General features: G+C 40.3%; 1 protein-coding gene across 1 annotated transcript; it reads left to right on the plus strand.

Moving 5' to 3' along the window:
- Positions 1-209: 209 nt before the first annotated feature.
- On the plus strand, positions 210-18,646 carry LOC131226088 (CBS domain-containing protein CBSX3, mitochondrial). The gene is made up of 6 exons (XM_058221773.1): positions 210-355; positions 16,672-16,934; positions 17,227-17,308; positions 17,946-18,019; positions 18,122-18,182; positions 18,266-18,646. Exons 2-6 carry the CDS (start codon positions 16,677-16,679, stop codon positions 18,406-18,408), a joined length of 618 nt encoding a protein of 205 aa, XP_058077756.1. The 5' UTR covers positions 210-355; positions 16,672-16,676; the 3' UTR covers positions 18,409-18,646.
- The last annotated feature ends 23 nt before the right edge of the window (positions 18,647-18,669 follow it).

The raw sequence follows: 18,669 nt of genomic DNA on the forward strand, positions 1-18,669 counted from the left end.
AGTGCCGAAAATCGGAGGGCCACACATGTAAGAAAAATGATAATCACTCAGACAAATAACCGACGCTTCATATTTAATATAAATGTGGGGCCTACCTGATGAATGGACTTGCTTAAGTTTTGGGCCAGGCCTGGCTGCGAGGGAACCTACCTTGGAAACGATCTGGATGATGGACACGTGTTGTTAACTATTGCGCGAATCTGATGCGTTTTCTCACGCGAGCGAGCAGATAGCAACATGTCTTTATAAATAGTTGAACGGTGTTGATAAGAAGGGAAGCGCGCAGGCGGCGTTTGGCGATCGGCTGCATTCCCATTTCTTCCCTCGTATTGTATTCTGGTACATCTGCTATCAGGTAAGATAGGGCGTCATTCAATCCCTCTCTGTATTTTTTTTTCTTCGAAAGGTAACATTGGCCAGGATTGAAGTCTGGATCAATCATACACACTACACTGTCTCCCACTATGATGTATAAATCAGGGTTTCTCTAATAATCCCATTTTTATTTCTATTTTTATCAATTCCCATCTCTCGGTGTTTGCGTTTGTTATTTTTCTGATTTCAGATGAGACAGAGATGAGATGAGTTGGGATCAGATCATTTGCGAGATGGATGCTCACTCCATTCTCACTAAATAGCCCTGATTTTGTTTGTTTGAAGTTGTGTGTATGGTTTTTGCTAATCTCCTGGGATTTGGATTGCCTGCTAAAAGTTTTCTTGTGCTGGGAATCTAGGTGGGGCCCACAGTGATGTTTGTGATAAATCCACTACGTCCATCCGTTTTGCCATCTCATTTTAGGAGATGAGACAAAAAGTGAGGCGGATCCAAAACTCAATTAGGCCACACGAGATGGAAAAATGGGGAAAGAAATGCCTACTGTTGAAACCTTACTGGTATCCCCCTTATGTTTATATGCCATCCAAACCATTTATAAGATCATTCCCACTGGGATGAACTGAGAGAAACGAGAAAAGGAGCCTGATACAAAACTTCTGAGGCCATACGAATGTTTCAATGGTGGCCGTTCAATCCCACTTTTTTCCTCTCGGATGACCCACTTATCCTAAAATGAGATGGAAAAATGGATTGATGGGGTGGATTTCTCAAAAACATCACGGAGGGCCCCACTTTACTTCCCAGCGCAGGAACTTCCTTCAAAAGGTTTTCACATGCAATCCGCATCCAGCATCCCCTAACCTTTTGGATGCCATGTGGGACACCCAAATGTCAATCCACCACGCTGGCAATTTGTTAGAACTGTCTCTTATTTAAGAGGCATAGATCACATGGTTAGAATCATCAAACCAAAGTGCTACTTTGGAATCATCATAAGCAAATACAAAGTGGGATCTATCAAATAGATGTTTAAAAATGATGTTTGGACCTATTTTCTTTCTCTGCTTAATCTTGATTGTCCATTTTCTATGCTAGTGATTGGATGTTTAGGATAATCTGATTGGTGTGATTTTTGCACCCTGGCTTCTCCCTTGTTGTACAAAAGAGTTAACAGTTCAAATTGTTAGGCATCCCATATGCCAATTAAAAGCCTTGCGGGCTTTAGCAAAACCAACACAGAGAGAGGGAGGATCTCAAGTCCAACTGGTTGAAGCATGGATTATGGCCTACCCAGCTGATAACTTCTAACTTATTAAGTGCATTGGACATCTAACTTGTTCAATAGATCGACCCTGCCATGAGGAACATGTAATGCAAAAATCAGCCCTATCCACTCATCAAGTGGACCACACTTGTATTTTCCTATTTATCAGTGGCTATGCACTGTTTTCTATAGTGTGGCTCATTTGATGCGTGGATAGGGCTGATATTTGCATTAGGTGATCCTCATGTTGGGGCCAACCTATTAGGAGGATTGGATGTCACAAGCACTTAACAAGTTGGAAGTTATCCACTTGGCGGACCATAAATTGTTGTCCAACCGTTGGACTTGAGACCTTATATGCATATAGTCATTTGATTCCTTTGGATAGAAATGTCAGGAGTGGCACTCTCTCCATTTCCAGTTAACAATAAATAAGGGCCTATTTGGGCACCGCTTAAGAATGAATTCATCCAAGTTTAGTTAATATCAATGACGTATTAGTAGTTAGAGATCATAGTTTATATAAACTGTTGGTTTATTTGTAGTTCTTACGGAAAAAATCATCTTGAATACATAATTATGATTAAATGAAATGAGATGGAAAGCAAACAGGCCCTAAGGAGGTAGATGGACCAATTTATCTCAACTTGGATATCATTTTTCGATCTTAATTCTTTTGAGCTTCAAGGGTCTTTAAAGAAGGAAGAAGACGAAGAAGAAGAAGAAGAAGCAATCTGATTTCCGAATTCAAGTTAGATCTTTTCATGGTTTGGAAACTTAATTCAAGTGAGAAATGTGGTCTTGCATGTGGAAACCTCTTCATCTGTTCTTTGACATCTTGTTTATCATATTTATTACTTTTGTAAGATTTATGCTATCACTTTGTGGTTAAACATTTTTTTCTTTCACTGGTAGAGAAGCAAATAAGATTGTTAATGCTCTTGACTAAAGAAAGTATGGTGAGGTTAAATGTTTGTGCTAGGATTTTTTTCCTCTCTCTCTCTCTCTCTCTCTTTTATGAATAATGTTTTTGTCAATTATCTAGAAAAAGAATTTCCACAATAAAACTTGGATGAGTTCACATTACTCCAGTGGGGTATGCATTTGGTTGTTGAATTCCTTACCTTTCCCTTTTTGCCTATGAGAATGGAGGCAGTAGGAAGGTGGAGCATTCTATTAGGGTGACTGCACATGCATGGAACCAAGACAAGTTTTCACTGTTCATTCTCCTCAATACATCAGGTGCAAGTTGTATGTTGTATGTATTTCATCCTTTAAAAAAATAAAAAAATAAAAAAATCCTGAGAAGTAAAGATGCTCGCTCTTCTTCCAACTGACCTTGTCGTGGGATAAAAGATTTCATCATTTTTTTTTTCTTATCTTGTGCCCCCTGCTCACATGCACGCGTGTAAAAGAAGAGGTCCACATGATCAGATGTAGAAGTAGTGTCTATTAAATCAGTCTTACTCCCAGTTACCATGAAGTTCTTTTATATTGTTGTAGAAAGTCCTGATTTGTATCAGAATTCAAATAATCAGATCCAAATAAGGGATCAAGATTGGAGAATACGGCTTCATGGACAAACACAGAAACAAATTTCATTAATTTTGAATATCCATCATTGTAAGCTGTTTCTTTAACTGTTGAAATATTTGGGCTCTGCCCATGCGGAAGTTGATGATGAAGTGTTCCTGTTGTCAACTTGGTGTGATTCTGGTTGATTTTCTTTTCTGTCCTCTTGCAATTGTTGTTTCCATGGGATCATTCTTTACTTTCGGTTGTTGTGTTACTTGTTCAACTCTTTGGATCCTGGCCACCACATCCTCTTCTTGTGTTATTTGTCTAGATCCTTTGTTCTTGGCCAAGACAGATCTCTTCTTGTTTTATTCCAAGCATTCCTAGGATCTTGGCCAGCACCCTCTTCTTGTGTTATTTGTCCAGTTCCTCAGATCTTGTCAGTACATCCTCTTCTTTCCTGATCATGGTGCCATTAGTGTTCGAATTATCTCCGATATTATCGAAGTATGTCCGATATTATCTTTTTCTCTATCATAGCAATACCGATAACACTGGTAGCGATAATGATAACGCTGGTAGTATCAAAGATTTCAGATATTAGCAATGTGTCGCCAATGTATCAATATCACTAATGTAATCACCAATATTTTCAACTATGTAAATTCTAGGTGTCGCTTGTATTGCCAATGCATCAATATCGCCAATGCATCGCCACTATTTTCGAGTATGTAAATTTTAGGTAATGATTGTATCATAAGTGTATTGACGATATTTCAATAATATCACCAATGTATTGATATCATCAAAATTTTGTTTATTAGAAAAAAAATTTATTTCAATTTTTTTTCATGGGCACATGGTTGTATTAGTGTTCAATTTGTCATTGATAATATTGATAATATCTCGATATTATCGATATCGCAATATGCGCGATATTGAGACCACAATCTTTCACTTCCTTTCTAATTGTTGATGATTTCTTGATGAAATATCATGTGTTGATATTTTGCAATATCGATAGATGTTTGGATGGAAGATTGGATGGTTAAATAGGCCGGATGGGATGGTTGGACTGATTTCTTATAACAGCATATGGTTTCTTATATATGCATTCTTTTTGTAATTTTTATTTCTAAATATGCAAATATATATATTTTAACATCTCTTGAAGTTTTGCTGAAAATTCTATTGTTTTTCCCATGTTTCCCCGCATTTCCGGTTATCAGCGATATTATCAACGATATCGATATTGTTTCCATATCCCTGGCTAGCGAAACTTGTAGTGATAACCAATACTTCGAACACTGGTTACCATGATACTTATCATTCTGAGAGTTGTAAGAATGGTTCTACTTGTCATTTTCCTGCAGTGTATCTTCTTTCATAGGGTGGGTGATCTTTCTTTGCCCATGAAGGTATGGGTGTTGGTGATGGTGAAACCACAATGTTGTAGTCTGCACTCAGAAATCCAATGACGACCAAGAAGGATGTGTCAGCCTCTCACTGGAATGGTGTTGAACAAAGAGACTCGGTATAATGTGGTTGCAATGAGCAATTGACCAATATTGGTGATGTGCTGAAAGATTGTTTTCGTTTTTTCCGAGTGCTTTTCCACCTTACTTTTCAGCCAATCCTCCATAAGTGCTTACAGGAGTGCTCTAAATTAATAGCATCAATTTGTGGTGCAAACGTGCAAGGTATGGGGCTAGGAAAACTTAGTGTTTTCATCTTCTTTAAGCTAGATTGTCCTTCACCCCTACCTCCACTTGATCTCTTCTTCCTTGGCTTCTTTTCAAAATTGAGTTTTAACTGATGCCACATTGCCCTCTCCTCTTCATTTCCACAGCTTGAGTGTTCTTGTCATCTCTGACCTGCCCAACTGTCAACGCTAAAAGAACTCTAAGAATCCTTTACTTTAGATATGGAATCATTAAAAAAAAAAAAAAAACCATTTTCCAACCACATGCTCAAAGCAAAACAAAATGTGCCCCCCATGACCCCTTTGCAGACTCAAGGACGATGGGACAATGATCCAAGACTAGGACAGCTATGCACACAGGGAAATGATCATTCCTTGTCATCTATGGCCACTCCCTGTTTTGTTACATGTGAATTTGACTCCTCCCATTGGTAGTTGATCAATTCATGCTTGTGCACCTAATCAGAAAGTCTCTCATGCTTCTGGTTATATGGCTTTCATTGGAGTGGTCATAGGAAAATCTAAAAACATTGAAATCAGACTCATGCCATCCAACTTTGCCTAAAACCTTGATCTCTGACTCAAGTTTTTAGTCCCGTAAACTGTCGAGAACATCCACTGGTTGCAATATCTTACAGTCTTGAATAACACCAAAACTGAATTGGAGCCTGGCCACCAATCCTCTTTTTGCAAAACATCAACATTTCAGATCACAGTGACACTTGAAAGGTAAGCAACTGCACTTCCTCACTCTTGCCAGCCTATTTAATTAGTAATCTTGCATTTAGGAATCCAAACCCCTTAGTATGCCATGGAAGAAGCTTCATTCAAGAACTTGTAAGTTTTCCTTCCCCCTTTTATCACCAAATCCACATAGCCTGAGGATCTTTTGAGCAACGTCTCTCCTGCCTGCTATCATGCCTCTTTGACCTGTACCAGTTCTTTTGTAGTTCATGGAGGATACGAGGCTTAAGAGAGCTCCCTTCCTCTCGTAGAACTCTTTAAATTGATGTTGAATTCTTCCCCTACATCTGCCTTTCTCTTTCCTCCAAGAGCACAGCAGAGCTTTCAAGTCCTCCACATTATCACCAAAGGAGACCCCCAGCAATCTGCTGGCATGCTGGATCCTCTCCTCAACACCAGTTATTCGCAACTTTTCCTTGATTTTCTGTAGCCTCACAGTCATCAACAGTACCCTTGGTTAATCCTTCTTTTCCACCCCCACAGCCCAGCTATTGCTATCCTCACCTTCAAGAATTGGGGCATGAGTAGGCAAATGGCTCAGCTAGCAAAAGATTAATGCAATCTCACTGTCTTCAATCTCTTTGCACGCCAATTGCAACAAACCATTGATCTTTACTATTGAGCATTCCATCACCTGGGACACCCTCGATATATGCTACCTGCTGGTGGGTGGACCACATTGCTTCCAATGAAAAGACATACATCCCTCCCTAGATATGTTACAAAGGTATATGAATTTAGAAGAATCCAAGTTGTCAACCACACAAGGGCCTAGTTAAAGAGGAAGGCAAGAGCGGAGTGGCATGCAAACTAGACATTGAAAAGGCATACAACCATGTTAATTGGGGGTTTTCTTGGTTACATGCTTTAAAGGTTAGGGTGTGGCAGTAAATGGATTTGTTGGATGAAGGCTTGCATCTCATTGCCATCTTTCTCTATTATGGTTAATGGCTCGCCTCAAGGCTTTTTTAAAGCTACTAGGGGCCTTAGGCAGGGTGACCCCTTGTCTCTGTTCTTGTTTGTGGTGGCTGCGGAAGCCTTAAGTAGGATGCTAGCTAAAGGTGAAGAAATTGGTCTTATATCGGTCTTCAAAGGGTCCCCCGAAGGGAGTTGCGACTCTCATTTGTAGTTTGCGGACAACATTTTTATTTTGCAATGCTCAAATTTCTATGGTGGACAACATAGAGGAAAATTTTAGGCTCCTTTGAGGTATTCTGTGGGAGGAGATTTTCTGGAAGTCCAAAAGAGATGTTCTTGATTGGGTTGCCGTAAAGGGTGTCAAAGATTGTATAGTTTTGCTTCTTTTTTTATTTTTTTATTTTTTTTTTTAAGTTGTAATTTGGGGCTGTATTCTTTCCCCCTTGACTTTTGTCTTGGTGGTTTTTTCCAATAAAATTTCAGCACTCTTCAAAAAAAGTTAGGGAGGATAAGTGGGATTGGACAATGGGCAATTAAAAGCCTGCTTCTGCTGGTCACACCACTCCAGTTAGGCCCATAGATGATGCTGGGTTGGGGTATGGAGAGCTTAGGGGGACAGTTGTCCACCACATGCAATGTCAATTGAAAGCTGGCAATATGCATCTGACCCTCGACTGTTGAAAGTATAGAATGTTGTGTATTGTGTATGTGGTTTGGTGGTTAGTGTAAGTGCATGTGCATACTTCCCTTTTCTCTTGCGGTTTACTATATGCTTTATTATAATAAAATATTATGTGTTAGGTCAAGCAAGCCTAACACAACATTTCTCCCAAACTCTCCTTCTTCACCTCTCTCAATATTTTCCTCTCTTCTTCACATTATCATCATCAAATCTTTCTCTACTTGGTATCAAAGCATCCAACACATTGAGATGCGACACGTCACCTTGCTGACGTCAGCAGTCGTACGGTTGATGTCAGCGTTGTATGGACACATGGACTCCGTTTAAGCTAAAAGTTTAGGGGTTTGATAGATCTTGATTTTAGAAGATTTGCCATGATTTTTTCAGAATTTATTGGATCTCCTTTCATGGTATTTTGGGCGAAATAGAGAAATTCGAAAATCGGCCCCATCTTCCGTTTTTCTTCGATCTACCTCAAATCGGTAAGCTTTTCTTTGGTTTCTTTGCTCAAGATGGACCGAAATCTTCCTCCCAAGCTACCCATTGTGGATTTTTTTACTTAAGATCACTGTTTGAGAGGTTTTTAACCTCAAACGGACGTGTGGCTGGGCTGTTTTCACTTGATTAGGGCTTTTTTGACTGCATTTCTTGGTATTTTTGGATGATTGATATTTGTTTGAGGTTTATCTCTTATTATCTTGAAGGATTGAGTGAGATAGAGATGTTTGAATCAATCTTACTTGGTGTAGGGGCTCTCTTGGCATATATTTATCTCTCTTAAACTCTCCTATGGCTGACAAAGGGCCCTCATCTCTTGGCATAGGGTCTCTTGAATCCAACCCCTTACAGATTACCTCCACTAAGTTGAATGGTGACAACTATCTTCAATGGGCACAATCTGTAAAAGTATTTTTAGGAGCCTGCAATAAGTTGTTATATATTTTGGATGATCCCCCAAGCTCTACAGATGTTATTTACAAGTCTTGGACAAAGGAGAATTATCAAGTTTTTGCATGGTTGTTGAATAATATGGATTCCTCGATTAGCCACTCAGTGATGTTTTTATCCTCGGCTAAAGGCATTTGGGATACGCTTCATAACATGTTCTCGGAATCTTAGAATTTTTCACGGGTATTCCAGCTTATTCAAGAAATTGGTCGGTTCCAACAAAACTCAAGATCCTTAAAAGATTACTATTCGACGCTTTGGGGTATGTAGGATGAGTTGGATATGTATCAACACCTTCCTTCCAAATGTAAAGAGGATCATGAACATGCTCATAAGCAGCGGGATGATACTCGTATCATGCAGTTCCTAGCTGGGTTGAGTTCTGATTATCTTCATGTTCGAGATCAGGTTGTTATGCAGGATCCTCTTCCCCCATTGACGACAGTCTATGCCATGTATCAGCGTGCTACTGTCTCTACTCATCCTTCTCATTCATTTATGCCACCCGAGCGTTCAGCACATCTTGCTGGCGATCAGTCCTCTCTTGGTCTTCAGGTACCATCCTTGAGTTCAGGGCGCATTTCTGGTTTTGGTGGTCGTGGTAGAGGCCGCGAGGGAGATCGCAGTCGTGGCGGCCGTAGTCTTCGTGGTTGTGGCGGACGTGGACGAGTACGTGATAGTTCCCGCATTTGTTCACATTGCGGTGGAACTAATCACACTATTGATTATTGCTGGCAGATACATGGTCGTCCTGCGTGTGCCGCTACTTCTGTTGCATCCACGGTTGCTTCTGAGACAGTCTTCCACCCTGATAGCTGAGCAGTCTACTTCAGGGGAGTCTCTTATCATTTCTCGGGCTGCATATGATGCCCTTATGCGGCTTCATATTCATGATATTCCTGAGCCTTCTCCCGCAGCTTCGGCCTAGTCAGGTACTGCCCTTCTTGCGTCATCTTCTCCTACCTCCTAGGTCATCGACTCCGGAGCTTACTCCCATATGACTGGTAAGTTTCAATTCTTTTCTTCTTATTCTCCTTCTCCTCCCACTCAGTATGTCACAGTCGCAGATGGAACCCAATCTCCCATCTCTGGAATTGTTTCCATCCCTCTCTTCTTCCTTGTCTTTGTCCTCAGTCTTGCATGTGCCTCGTTTTCCATTAAACTTATTGTCTATTAGCTCTCTTACTAAATCACTCAATTGTTTCATTACCTTCTTCCTTTCTTATTGTTTGTTTCAGGACCTACAGACGAAGAAAGTGATTGGTGGGGAGCATGAGCGAGGAGGCGTTTATCTTCTCGATGATACACGCATTGCCGCTTCTAGTTCCCTTTCTCTAGATCGAGAGTCCATGACTCGGTGGCATTGTCGCTTAGGCCACCCATCCATAGCTAGATTGAGACTTTTGTTTCCCTCCTTATCTGTCACTAAACCATTATGCTGTGATATTTGTGAATTGTCTAAACATCATCGTGCTATGTTTCCTCCTAGCTCTTCTGGGAGGAAATCTCAACCTTTTCATCTGGTTCACTCGGATGTCTGGGGACCAGCTCCGGTTACCTCGACTTTTGGATTTAGATATTTTGTTACCTTTATTGATGATTATTCACACATGACTTGGATTTATCTTTTGAAATCTAAAAGTGAAGTGTTTGATGCGTTTAAAATGTTTTATCATGAAGTGTGCACTCAATTTCATTGTTCCATCAAATCCCTCCATTCTGATAATGGGGGGAATACATGTCTACTGCCTTTCTATCCTTCTTACAGGAACGTGGTATTTTGTCTCGGACATCATGTGCTCGCACACCTCAACAAAATGGTGTTGCAGAACGAAAGAATCGTCATCTTCTTGACATTGCTCGCACCCTTCTGCTTGGTATGCATTTATCTAAACATTTTTAGGGTGATGCTCTCCTAACTGCTACTTTTCTTATTAATCGTATACCCTCACATATCCTGTCTTACAAATCTTCATTTACTATATTGTATCCTCATGATAATCCATTTCCTCTACTACCTAAAGTTTTTGGTTGTACATACTTTGTTCAAATTTTGGATGAGAGTAATGATAAACTTAGCCCCAAGGCAATTAAATGTGCCTTTCTAGAGTATCTTTGGACTCAGAAAGGGTATAAATGCTTTGACCCATTGACTCGCAAGAAATATGTCTTTGCCGATGTAATTTTCTTTGAGGATATTTCCTTTTTCTCCACTCCTGGCCGTTCCCTTTGTGATCCTCTTGCGAGTCAGGGGGAGTATGACTCTTATCCTCTTTCTACTAGCGATCATGGAAAAATTCCTCTCCCCTCTATTTAGCATCCTGTTGGTGATATGGGTGAGCCTAAGCCTCTGTAGGTGTATCATCGTCGAGATAAATCTTCACACGCTCAGCCATCCACCCTTCCGCTCACTTTGGATGTTAGCTCAGGTGACTCTCCTACCTCGAGTTTAGATCTTCCCATTGCCTTGCGCAAAGGGTCACGATCTTGTACTCAACACCCCATTAATAATTTTCGTTTCATATGATCATCTTTCACCGTCTTTTCAGTCGTTTGCAGCTTCCCTTTTATCACAGGTTATTCCTAGATCTCTCTCACATGCTCTTCAGAGTCCTGATTGGACGAAGGCGATGATAAAAGAAATGTCTGCTCTTGAGAAGAATCATACTTGGGACCTTGTGCCACTTCCTTGTCATAAACCTGTTGGCTGTCGATGGGTTTATATGATCAAGTTTCTTCTAGACGGCTCAATTGATCGCTATAAAGCCCATCTTGTTGTTAAGGGTTACACACAGACTCATGGTGTGGATTACTTCGAGATATTCTCTCCGATGGCTAAGCTTAATTCGATTCACGTTATGCTTTCCTTGGCCGTTAATTTATCATGGCCCTTGTTTCAGTTTGATGTTAAGAATGCATTTCTCCATGGGGATCTTGAAGAGGAAGTTTACATGCATCGACTTCCAGGCTTTGTTGCTTCTCACAACCCTGCCGGTTAAAGAAGGCTCTTTATGGACTCAAACAATCCCCACGTGCATGTTTCGAAAAATTTAGTCAGGCTCTCTTGGAGTTTGGCTTTGTTCGTAGTCATGCCGATCATTCTCTCTTTATATATCGACGATCGACGGGCATTATGGTTCTCATTGTATGTGGATGATAATGTTCTGTTCGGTAGTGATTCTGCTGGAATGAGGGAGGTCAAAGATTTTTTGAAGACTAAGTTTGAGATCAAGGAACTTGGTCCTCTTTGCTACTTCCTCGGAATGGAAGTTGCTCGCTCATCATCCAGATTGGTCTTGTCACTACGAAAATATGCGCTCGATCTTCTCATGGAGACCGGCATGTTAGGGTGCAAGCCTGTTACCACTCCCATGGATACTTCACAGAAGCTTCGACCAAATGATGGTGCTCTCCTTACTGATCCCGAGATGTATCGACAACTCGTAGGACGGCTTATTTACTTGACTATTACTTGGCCAGATCTCTCATTTGCGGTGGGGGTTGTTAGCCAATTCATGCAAGCTCCCCGTACTTCCCATCTCACGGCTGTCTACCGCATACTTCGGTATTTAAAATCAGCCCCGGGTCTTGGCCTCCACTTTCAGTTCCATGGTCATCTTCATCTTTCTGGATATTCCGATGCTGATTGTGCAGGTAGTACTTTTGATCGCCGCTCTACATCCGGCTTCTGTACCTTCCTAGGTGGCAATCTTATAACCTGGAAGAGCAAAAAGCAGCCAGTTGTTGCCCGGTCCTCGGCTGAAGCAGAATATCGTGCTATGGCTCATGCGACATGTGAACTCGTGTGGCTTCGCAACCTTCTTGAAGAACTTGGCTATCCTCCTTCGGATCCTGTTCCTCTTCACTGTGACAACCAAGGGGTCATCCATATTGCTCATAACCCAGTTTTCCATGAGCGAACCAAACATATTGAGGTCGACTGTCACTTTATTCGGGAGAAAGTCGCTTCTAAGGAAATCGTCACTTCTTTTGTTCGATCTGGGGATCAACTTGTTGATGTTTTTACAAAGTCCTTGAGTCGAGATGCTCTTCATCGTGTTCGTGACAAGTTGGGCATGATCAACATCTATGCTCCAACTTGAGGAGGAGTATAGAATGCTATGTGTTGTGTATGTGGTTTGCTGGTTAATGCGGTGTACTATATGCTTTATTATAATAAAATATTATGTGTTAGGGCAAGCAAGCCTAACACAACATCTCTCCCAAACTCTCCTTCTTCTCTCTCAATATTTTCCTCTCTTCTTCACATTATCATCATCAAATCTCTCTACTAAAAGACGGGTCAACCTACACACCACATCAATGGCTGACACAAACCCTACACAAGATTTTCAAGTGGAGAGGTGCAGACTTCAGGAACGCGTGCATCATCGTCCTCATCTTCCTGTCAATTTCTGTAAACCTTGTTGCTCTGAGATGAACAACTACCCACCCGTTTCATTGTCTTCACACACCTCCTATATCGAAGATCGACCCCTCCACCCAATGCTCACCAGAGATGGAATCCCTGCTGTCTTCTTCTTCTTGATTGTTTTGCGCATAGACTATAGTTCTTCTCATTCTCCTTGTTGATTTCCTTGACAGACCCATAACAGGAGTGGACTGCAACAAACACCAGCTGCTACCATTCTTTGAGAGGAATTGCATGCATGCATCTCAAGTACATGTTTCTCCCACCCGAAACCATTCCAACCACCTATGAGTCGAACAGAACAGGCCATTTGAAAGTTTCGTTCTTCCTGTCAAGATTCTTGCAATATTGTGGTGGAGCTCAAAGACAATTCACCAATAACAAGGATTCAAGGGCTCACTAAGAAATTCCTTATCTAATTGTTCCCATGTTAGGCCCACCCAACCTATGACGTATGCTGTTGTAACATTGTCAATGCTTGCTGAGACAACAACTGACTCCAATTTCTTCTGTGCACATCTTCCCTCCAGAAGCTTCCACCTGAGCCCCATACCTTCTTCAACTAGCAATTCTGCTAAGAAGGCTCATGTCTTCCTGATTGCCTATGCTGACCACCCTTCCCCCCCCCCCCCATGGCATCTCTATGATTGTTCCCATACCCGATTTAAAACACTCCTCTTTTCGCCTTGACTGTTCTTCTTATTTTGCAGCTCTTTTCGCCTTGACCATCCTTCATATTTGACAACTCTTCTCGCCTTGACCATCCTTCATATTTGGTAGCTCTGGAAGGATCCCTTCTTATTGATCACTTCCATTCTGCCTTGTCTCTGTCAGTGTTCGAAATTTCGGTATCGCACCATGTATGGCACCCTTGGGATACAAATACATATCGGTTATCGCATGGGATATATCGTTTGTGTCGCGTAATTTATCGCACTTTTTGGGAAATATGGGGAAACATTGGGAAAATTGCTGAAGAATTTTTCAATGAAACTTCATGGATTATTAAAAAAGACCTTAATACACACTTTTAAATAATAAAATCTCAAAAAAGAAGTGCACATAATAGGTTTCCTTTGTATAGGGTCCTAAGCTATGTGTTGTCCGGTTGAACTAAGACCATTGTATTCAAATATGATGCGTAACATTTATATATGTATCAGGACATGTATGAAAACACAACCAATTGATAAGGTCATATAGATTTGAATGAAAGACAAACAAATATTACTTTGCCGTAAAACTTTTGTGGCCCACATAAGGTTTTCCATGATCATTAACCACTATTTCATATGGTGTGGTCCACCTGACACTATTATCTTATTCATTTCTAGGACCATGGCCTAAAATAAGTTGAAAAAGCATATGAATGGCGTGTATATACAATTCATACATCTAGGTGGCCCCTACAATTAGCGGGCCCACCCACGTTGCTGGTTCCGCAGTCTCGCCCAAGTTAGGCTTTGCGGGTACCTAACAAGAGATGGACGGACTTATCAGGGATTGTATGGGGCCCACTATATTATATATGTTTTATCCACGCCGTCCACACATTTTGACAGGTCATTTTAGGACATGATCCTAAAAAAGAGGCAGATTTAAGGCTCAAGCGGACCACACCACAGTAAATAGTGGTGATTGAGTTATTTGCAATCTAATCTGTTCAAAACATTGTAGGGCCCATCGTGATGTTTATTTGGCTATCCAACCTGTTTATAATGTCACATAAACCTAAATGAAGGTAAAAAAATAAATATTGGCTTGATCCAAAACTTGTCCCTATCGAAAAGTTATCAATGGTAAGCGTTCAATCTCCACTACTTCCTGTGGTGTGGTCCACTTGAGACTTAAAAAGTTCTCATTTTTTGAACTGATGCCCTAAAATGATCTTCTAGTAGACCCTACAGCCCGCATCGGAGGTTCATCTGAGTTAAAGAGACCAGCAGGGGAAGCAGATTGGCGGGTGTACCACACACCATCGATCTGGCTGGTGTGTTAACATCACCAAGTTCTGTGGGTCCCATCATGAGGTATGTGTTATATCTAAATCGTCCATCCATTTGGTGAACTTGTCATAAGGCTTGAGCCGAAACACAAGATAGATCGAAAGATCAAATGGACCATACTGTAAAAAGCAGTGGGGGATTGAACGTCTACCATTGATACCCTTTTAGGGGTCACAGAAGGTTTGCATCAATATGATATTTGTTTTTCCTCTACATCAGGGTTTGTGTGACCTTATTAACAAATTGGATGGAAAATAAACGTTATGGTGGGTACTACAAATGTTTTAATGGTGAGAATCATTGTCCCACTTCTATTTGTGGTGTGGCCCACTTGAGCTTTGGGTATGACTCATTTTTGGGCTAATGCTCTAAAATGATCTTGGTAAATGGATTAATCGTGTGGATATAATAAATACATCATTTTGGGGCCATGCTACTAGTCTCCTTTGGACCGTTCGTACAACTCGGAGGTGAGGAGCATCAGCGCTGGTCTTTGCGTGACACGTACCCGCACCAGTTCTGTGGGCCCCACCATAATGTATGTGTTGTATCCACACTGTCCATCTTTTTGGAGAGATCATTTTAGGGCATGAGCCAAAGAATGAGTCAGATCCAAAGCTTGAGTGGACCCACCACAGAAAACAATGAGGATTGAATGCCCGCCATTAAAAACTTCTTGGGGCCGCAGAAGTTTTCAATCAAGCTGATATTTATGTTATCCCTTCGTTCATGTCCATGTTAAGTTATTAACAGGTTGGATCACCAAAAAATCTCATGATGGGCCCTAGGAAGGTTTCAACGGTAGGCATCACTGTCTCCTCAGTTTTTTGTGGTGGGGTCCACTCGAGTTTTGGATCTGCCATTCTTCGTTTCATTCCCTAAAATGATCTCTCCAAAATGATGGACGGTGTGGATACAACACATGCATCATGGTGGGGCCGACACAACTTGCTGACGTCACTTTAGTTGCGAATCTCGCCACTCAACCTATCAACAGCTAATCTGCTCCCATTTTTTAAACAGAAAAAGGTTCTGAAACCCTAAAATCTCTCCAAAACTCTCAAATTCCCTCAATAAATCCAAATCTATAGGTTTTTTTGGCAGATTTCTCACCGAAATCTCGTGCACCATTTGAATCTTACTTCTGTTCGAAGAAAAAAGGGTAAGGAAATCGAGATTGTTGAATTCAAAGCTTTTCTCTGTTTTTTTTTTTTTTCCTTTTGGTTTATTATTATTATTATTTTTTGTAATTATGCGAGCCAAAAAATGGTGCAATATCGTGCGATATATCGGCTGATACCTAGAAATCTGAATTTTTTTTTTTTTTTGGGGTAATTTCTGAGGGGTTTCAGTGGATATCGTGTTGCTGGCCAGCGATAACAATAATATCGGCCGATAGTAACGATATTGCGAACACTAGTCTCTCTTTAGGACCTTTTGTCTGAGTTACATATTCCTTTTCATATTCAAGGAAATCCATGCCGTGAATACCGAACTCGTGCTGTGTTGAACTTTGTACATGTACTTCAGAATTTATTTATTACATTCAATCTTTCAGTTTGGGTGGGCAAATTCTCTTCTTCTTCTACATCTTCGTCTTCCTTTTGAAATTTTATTTCCGAGTTTCCTGCGAGTCCTTATTGAGTTGGCATATTTTATTGATGGAAAAAAAAATAAAAAAAAAATCTGTGCAATTTGGACAGTACTTGTTTTTCTTTTTTTCTTTTTATGTAGAACAAGAAAAGAGAAATCTAACCTAAAATGAACGCTAGAATTGGTGATTGGAAGTCCAACTCATGGTTTTCATAGTTTTGTTCTTCAAAATAAGGTAAAACTGTAATCTTCAAATGTGTTGAGGACAGTTGTAATGTTTTTTTTTTTGTTGGTTGCTAAACCAACTTTTTGCTTCTGCTTTGTTTTTTTTGTTTTTTGTTTTTCCTGTTTGCCTTACAGAAAGTGTTCATTAAAAAAAGAAAAAGAAAAAAAGAAAACACGAGATAAAAGAAGCAAAAACAAAAGCAAGAGAATAAGAAAACAGACAAACACAATAACAAACCCAAAACTGCCGGGTACTTAGTAGCAAACCCTTATCATTTGATAGTGTAATATGTGCATCTTCTCAGGCAAAATGCGAGGTGCAATTCAAGCAATCCGATCGCATGGAAACATTCTTAGGCAGGCAGTTCTACAACGTGTTCGTATTTTGGACCCAGTCATGCGGCCTGCTATATTTTCGCGTTTTGAGTCAGTTTCCTCTGCTCGCTTGGAAGAGCATGGATTTGAAAGTACCACAATCTCTGACATTCTGAAGGGCAAAGGTAAAAGTGCTGATGGGTCTTGGCTTTGGTGCACAACAGACGACAGTGTTTATGATGCTGTGAAGTCGGTATGAATTTTTGTACTTTTAGAGTTATGACGTGTGCATCCTATGTAAACTTGGGAATGTCTATTTGAAACATCATTATTAAAAGATATAGGATCGTTCTCTTTTCTTTTTCTTTTTTCTTGTTTTTCTTTTTTGTTAAGAAAAAGTATATGAGACCGTCCTATATCTTGTGATAAGGATCTTTCTTCAATTTTGCATGCAGAGCTTATATTTATTTATGTATTTATTTTTGGGCTCTGTGGTTTGCTTTTATATCTAGAAACTGATAACTTGATTTGAACATGCATTGTAGATGACTCAACATAATGTTGGTGCTTTGGTGGTGGTAAAACCTGGAGAGCAAAAGTCAATTGCTGGAATTATTACCGAGAGAGGTCATCAAAATCTTCAATGTCAAATGCTTTAGAACTCATTTATTTAAGGCTAGGTTGCTTGCAAAACAGAGTAGATTGTAGGAACAAGTGGTGCTCCATGGGGGGAAAACAAATTACTCTTCCCAATAAATAAATAAATAAATAAGAACTTTAGGATTACCTAGATGGTTTAAATACTTGTTTTGTAGGATTTCTGTTACTTTTGAGTTTTTGCAGGAAATGTGCATGAATTTTCTTGTTTTTCTCCCTTTATAAAAGAGAACGAAAAGGAAAATGCAACTCATTTATTTAAGGCTAGGTTGCTAGCAAAACACAATAGATTGTAGGAACAAGTGGTGCTCCATGGGGGGAATAAATAAATAAATAAATAAGAACTTTAGGATTACCTAGATGGTTTAAATACTTGTTTTGTAGGATTTCTGTTACTTTTGAGTTTTTGCAGGAAACGTGCATGAATTTTCTTGTTTTTCTCCCTTTATAAAAGAGAACGAAAAGGAAAATGCATCTAAAAATAAGAAATCCTAAATGTATAGTTTGCGACCTGCCATCTATAACCTGAAGAATTGTTAGTGTGTGGAATGTGGATACACTGTCCGTTAAACGCTTAACGGTATCTGCTTTTGTTTCAATTTTCCAGACTATCTCAGGAAGATCATTGTGCAGGGAAGATCTTCTAAGTCGACAAAAGTTGGGGACATTATGACTGAGGAGGTATCACCTCCACACTTGTGCCTTGATATTCCTTGTCGATTGCAATTTTCCAGACCAAAGGTTTAATGGTGAATTTATGTTATTTATTTTTTCTGCTAACAGAACAGGCTCATCACAGTGACACCTGACACCAAGGTTCTCCGGGCAATGCAGCTGATGACAGGTATATAACACAATTGCACATTGTCCAGTGAGTAATGAATTGGTTCAAATGAACTGAGAATGATGTGGTCTTGATGTGGGCAGATAACCGCATCAGGCACATTCCGGTGATTGATGACAAGGAAATGATTGGCATGGTATCCATTGGAGATGTCGTTCGAGCTGTAGTGAGTGAGCACCGGGAGGAGCTGGACCGCCTGAATGCCTATATACAGGGGGGTTACTAGGCATTTGGACGTGTTGATGCTGCTGATGATGACAAGCTGATGTTGAAGCAGAGACTTTCAAGTGGGTTTTACGAGGAATGGTTGTACATATTTGTGTTGTGTTTCTCACCGTACTTCCCAAGTCTTTTGAGTTGTCTGTCCGCTGGTTGTGAATAAGATGTGTTGTCACAATAATATAAAGACTAGACAATCATCCACGCTTGCTAGCTAAGATGAAGCACTAGCTATTAGTCTCTCATACTTTTGGGGTTGGCACATCTG

This window comes from Magnolia sinica, chromosome 14, assembly GCF_029962835.1.
Source record: "Magnolia sinica isolate HGM2019 chromosome 14, MsV1, whole genome shotgun sequence".
NCBI lineage: Eukaryota > Viridiplantae > Streptophyta > Magnoliopsida > Magnoliales > Magnoliaceae > Magnolia > Magnolia sinica.

Coding starts and splice junctions, on each gene's coding strand:
- LOC131226088 (XM_058221773.1), top strand. CDS start 16,677: ATGCGAGGTGCAATTCAAGCAATCCGATCGCATGGAAACATTCTTAGG. Junction 18,020..18,121: donor GGGACATTATGACTGAGGAG/GTATCACCTCCA, acceptor TTCTGCTAACAG/AACAGGCTCATCACAGTGAC. Junction 18,183..18,265: donor GGCAATGCAGCTGATGACAG/GTATATAACACA, acceptor TGATGTGGGCAG/ATAACCGCATCAGGCACATT.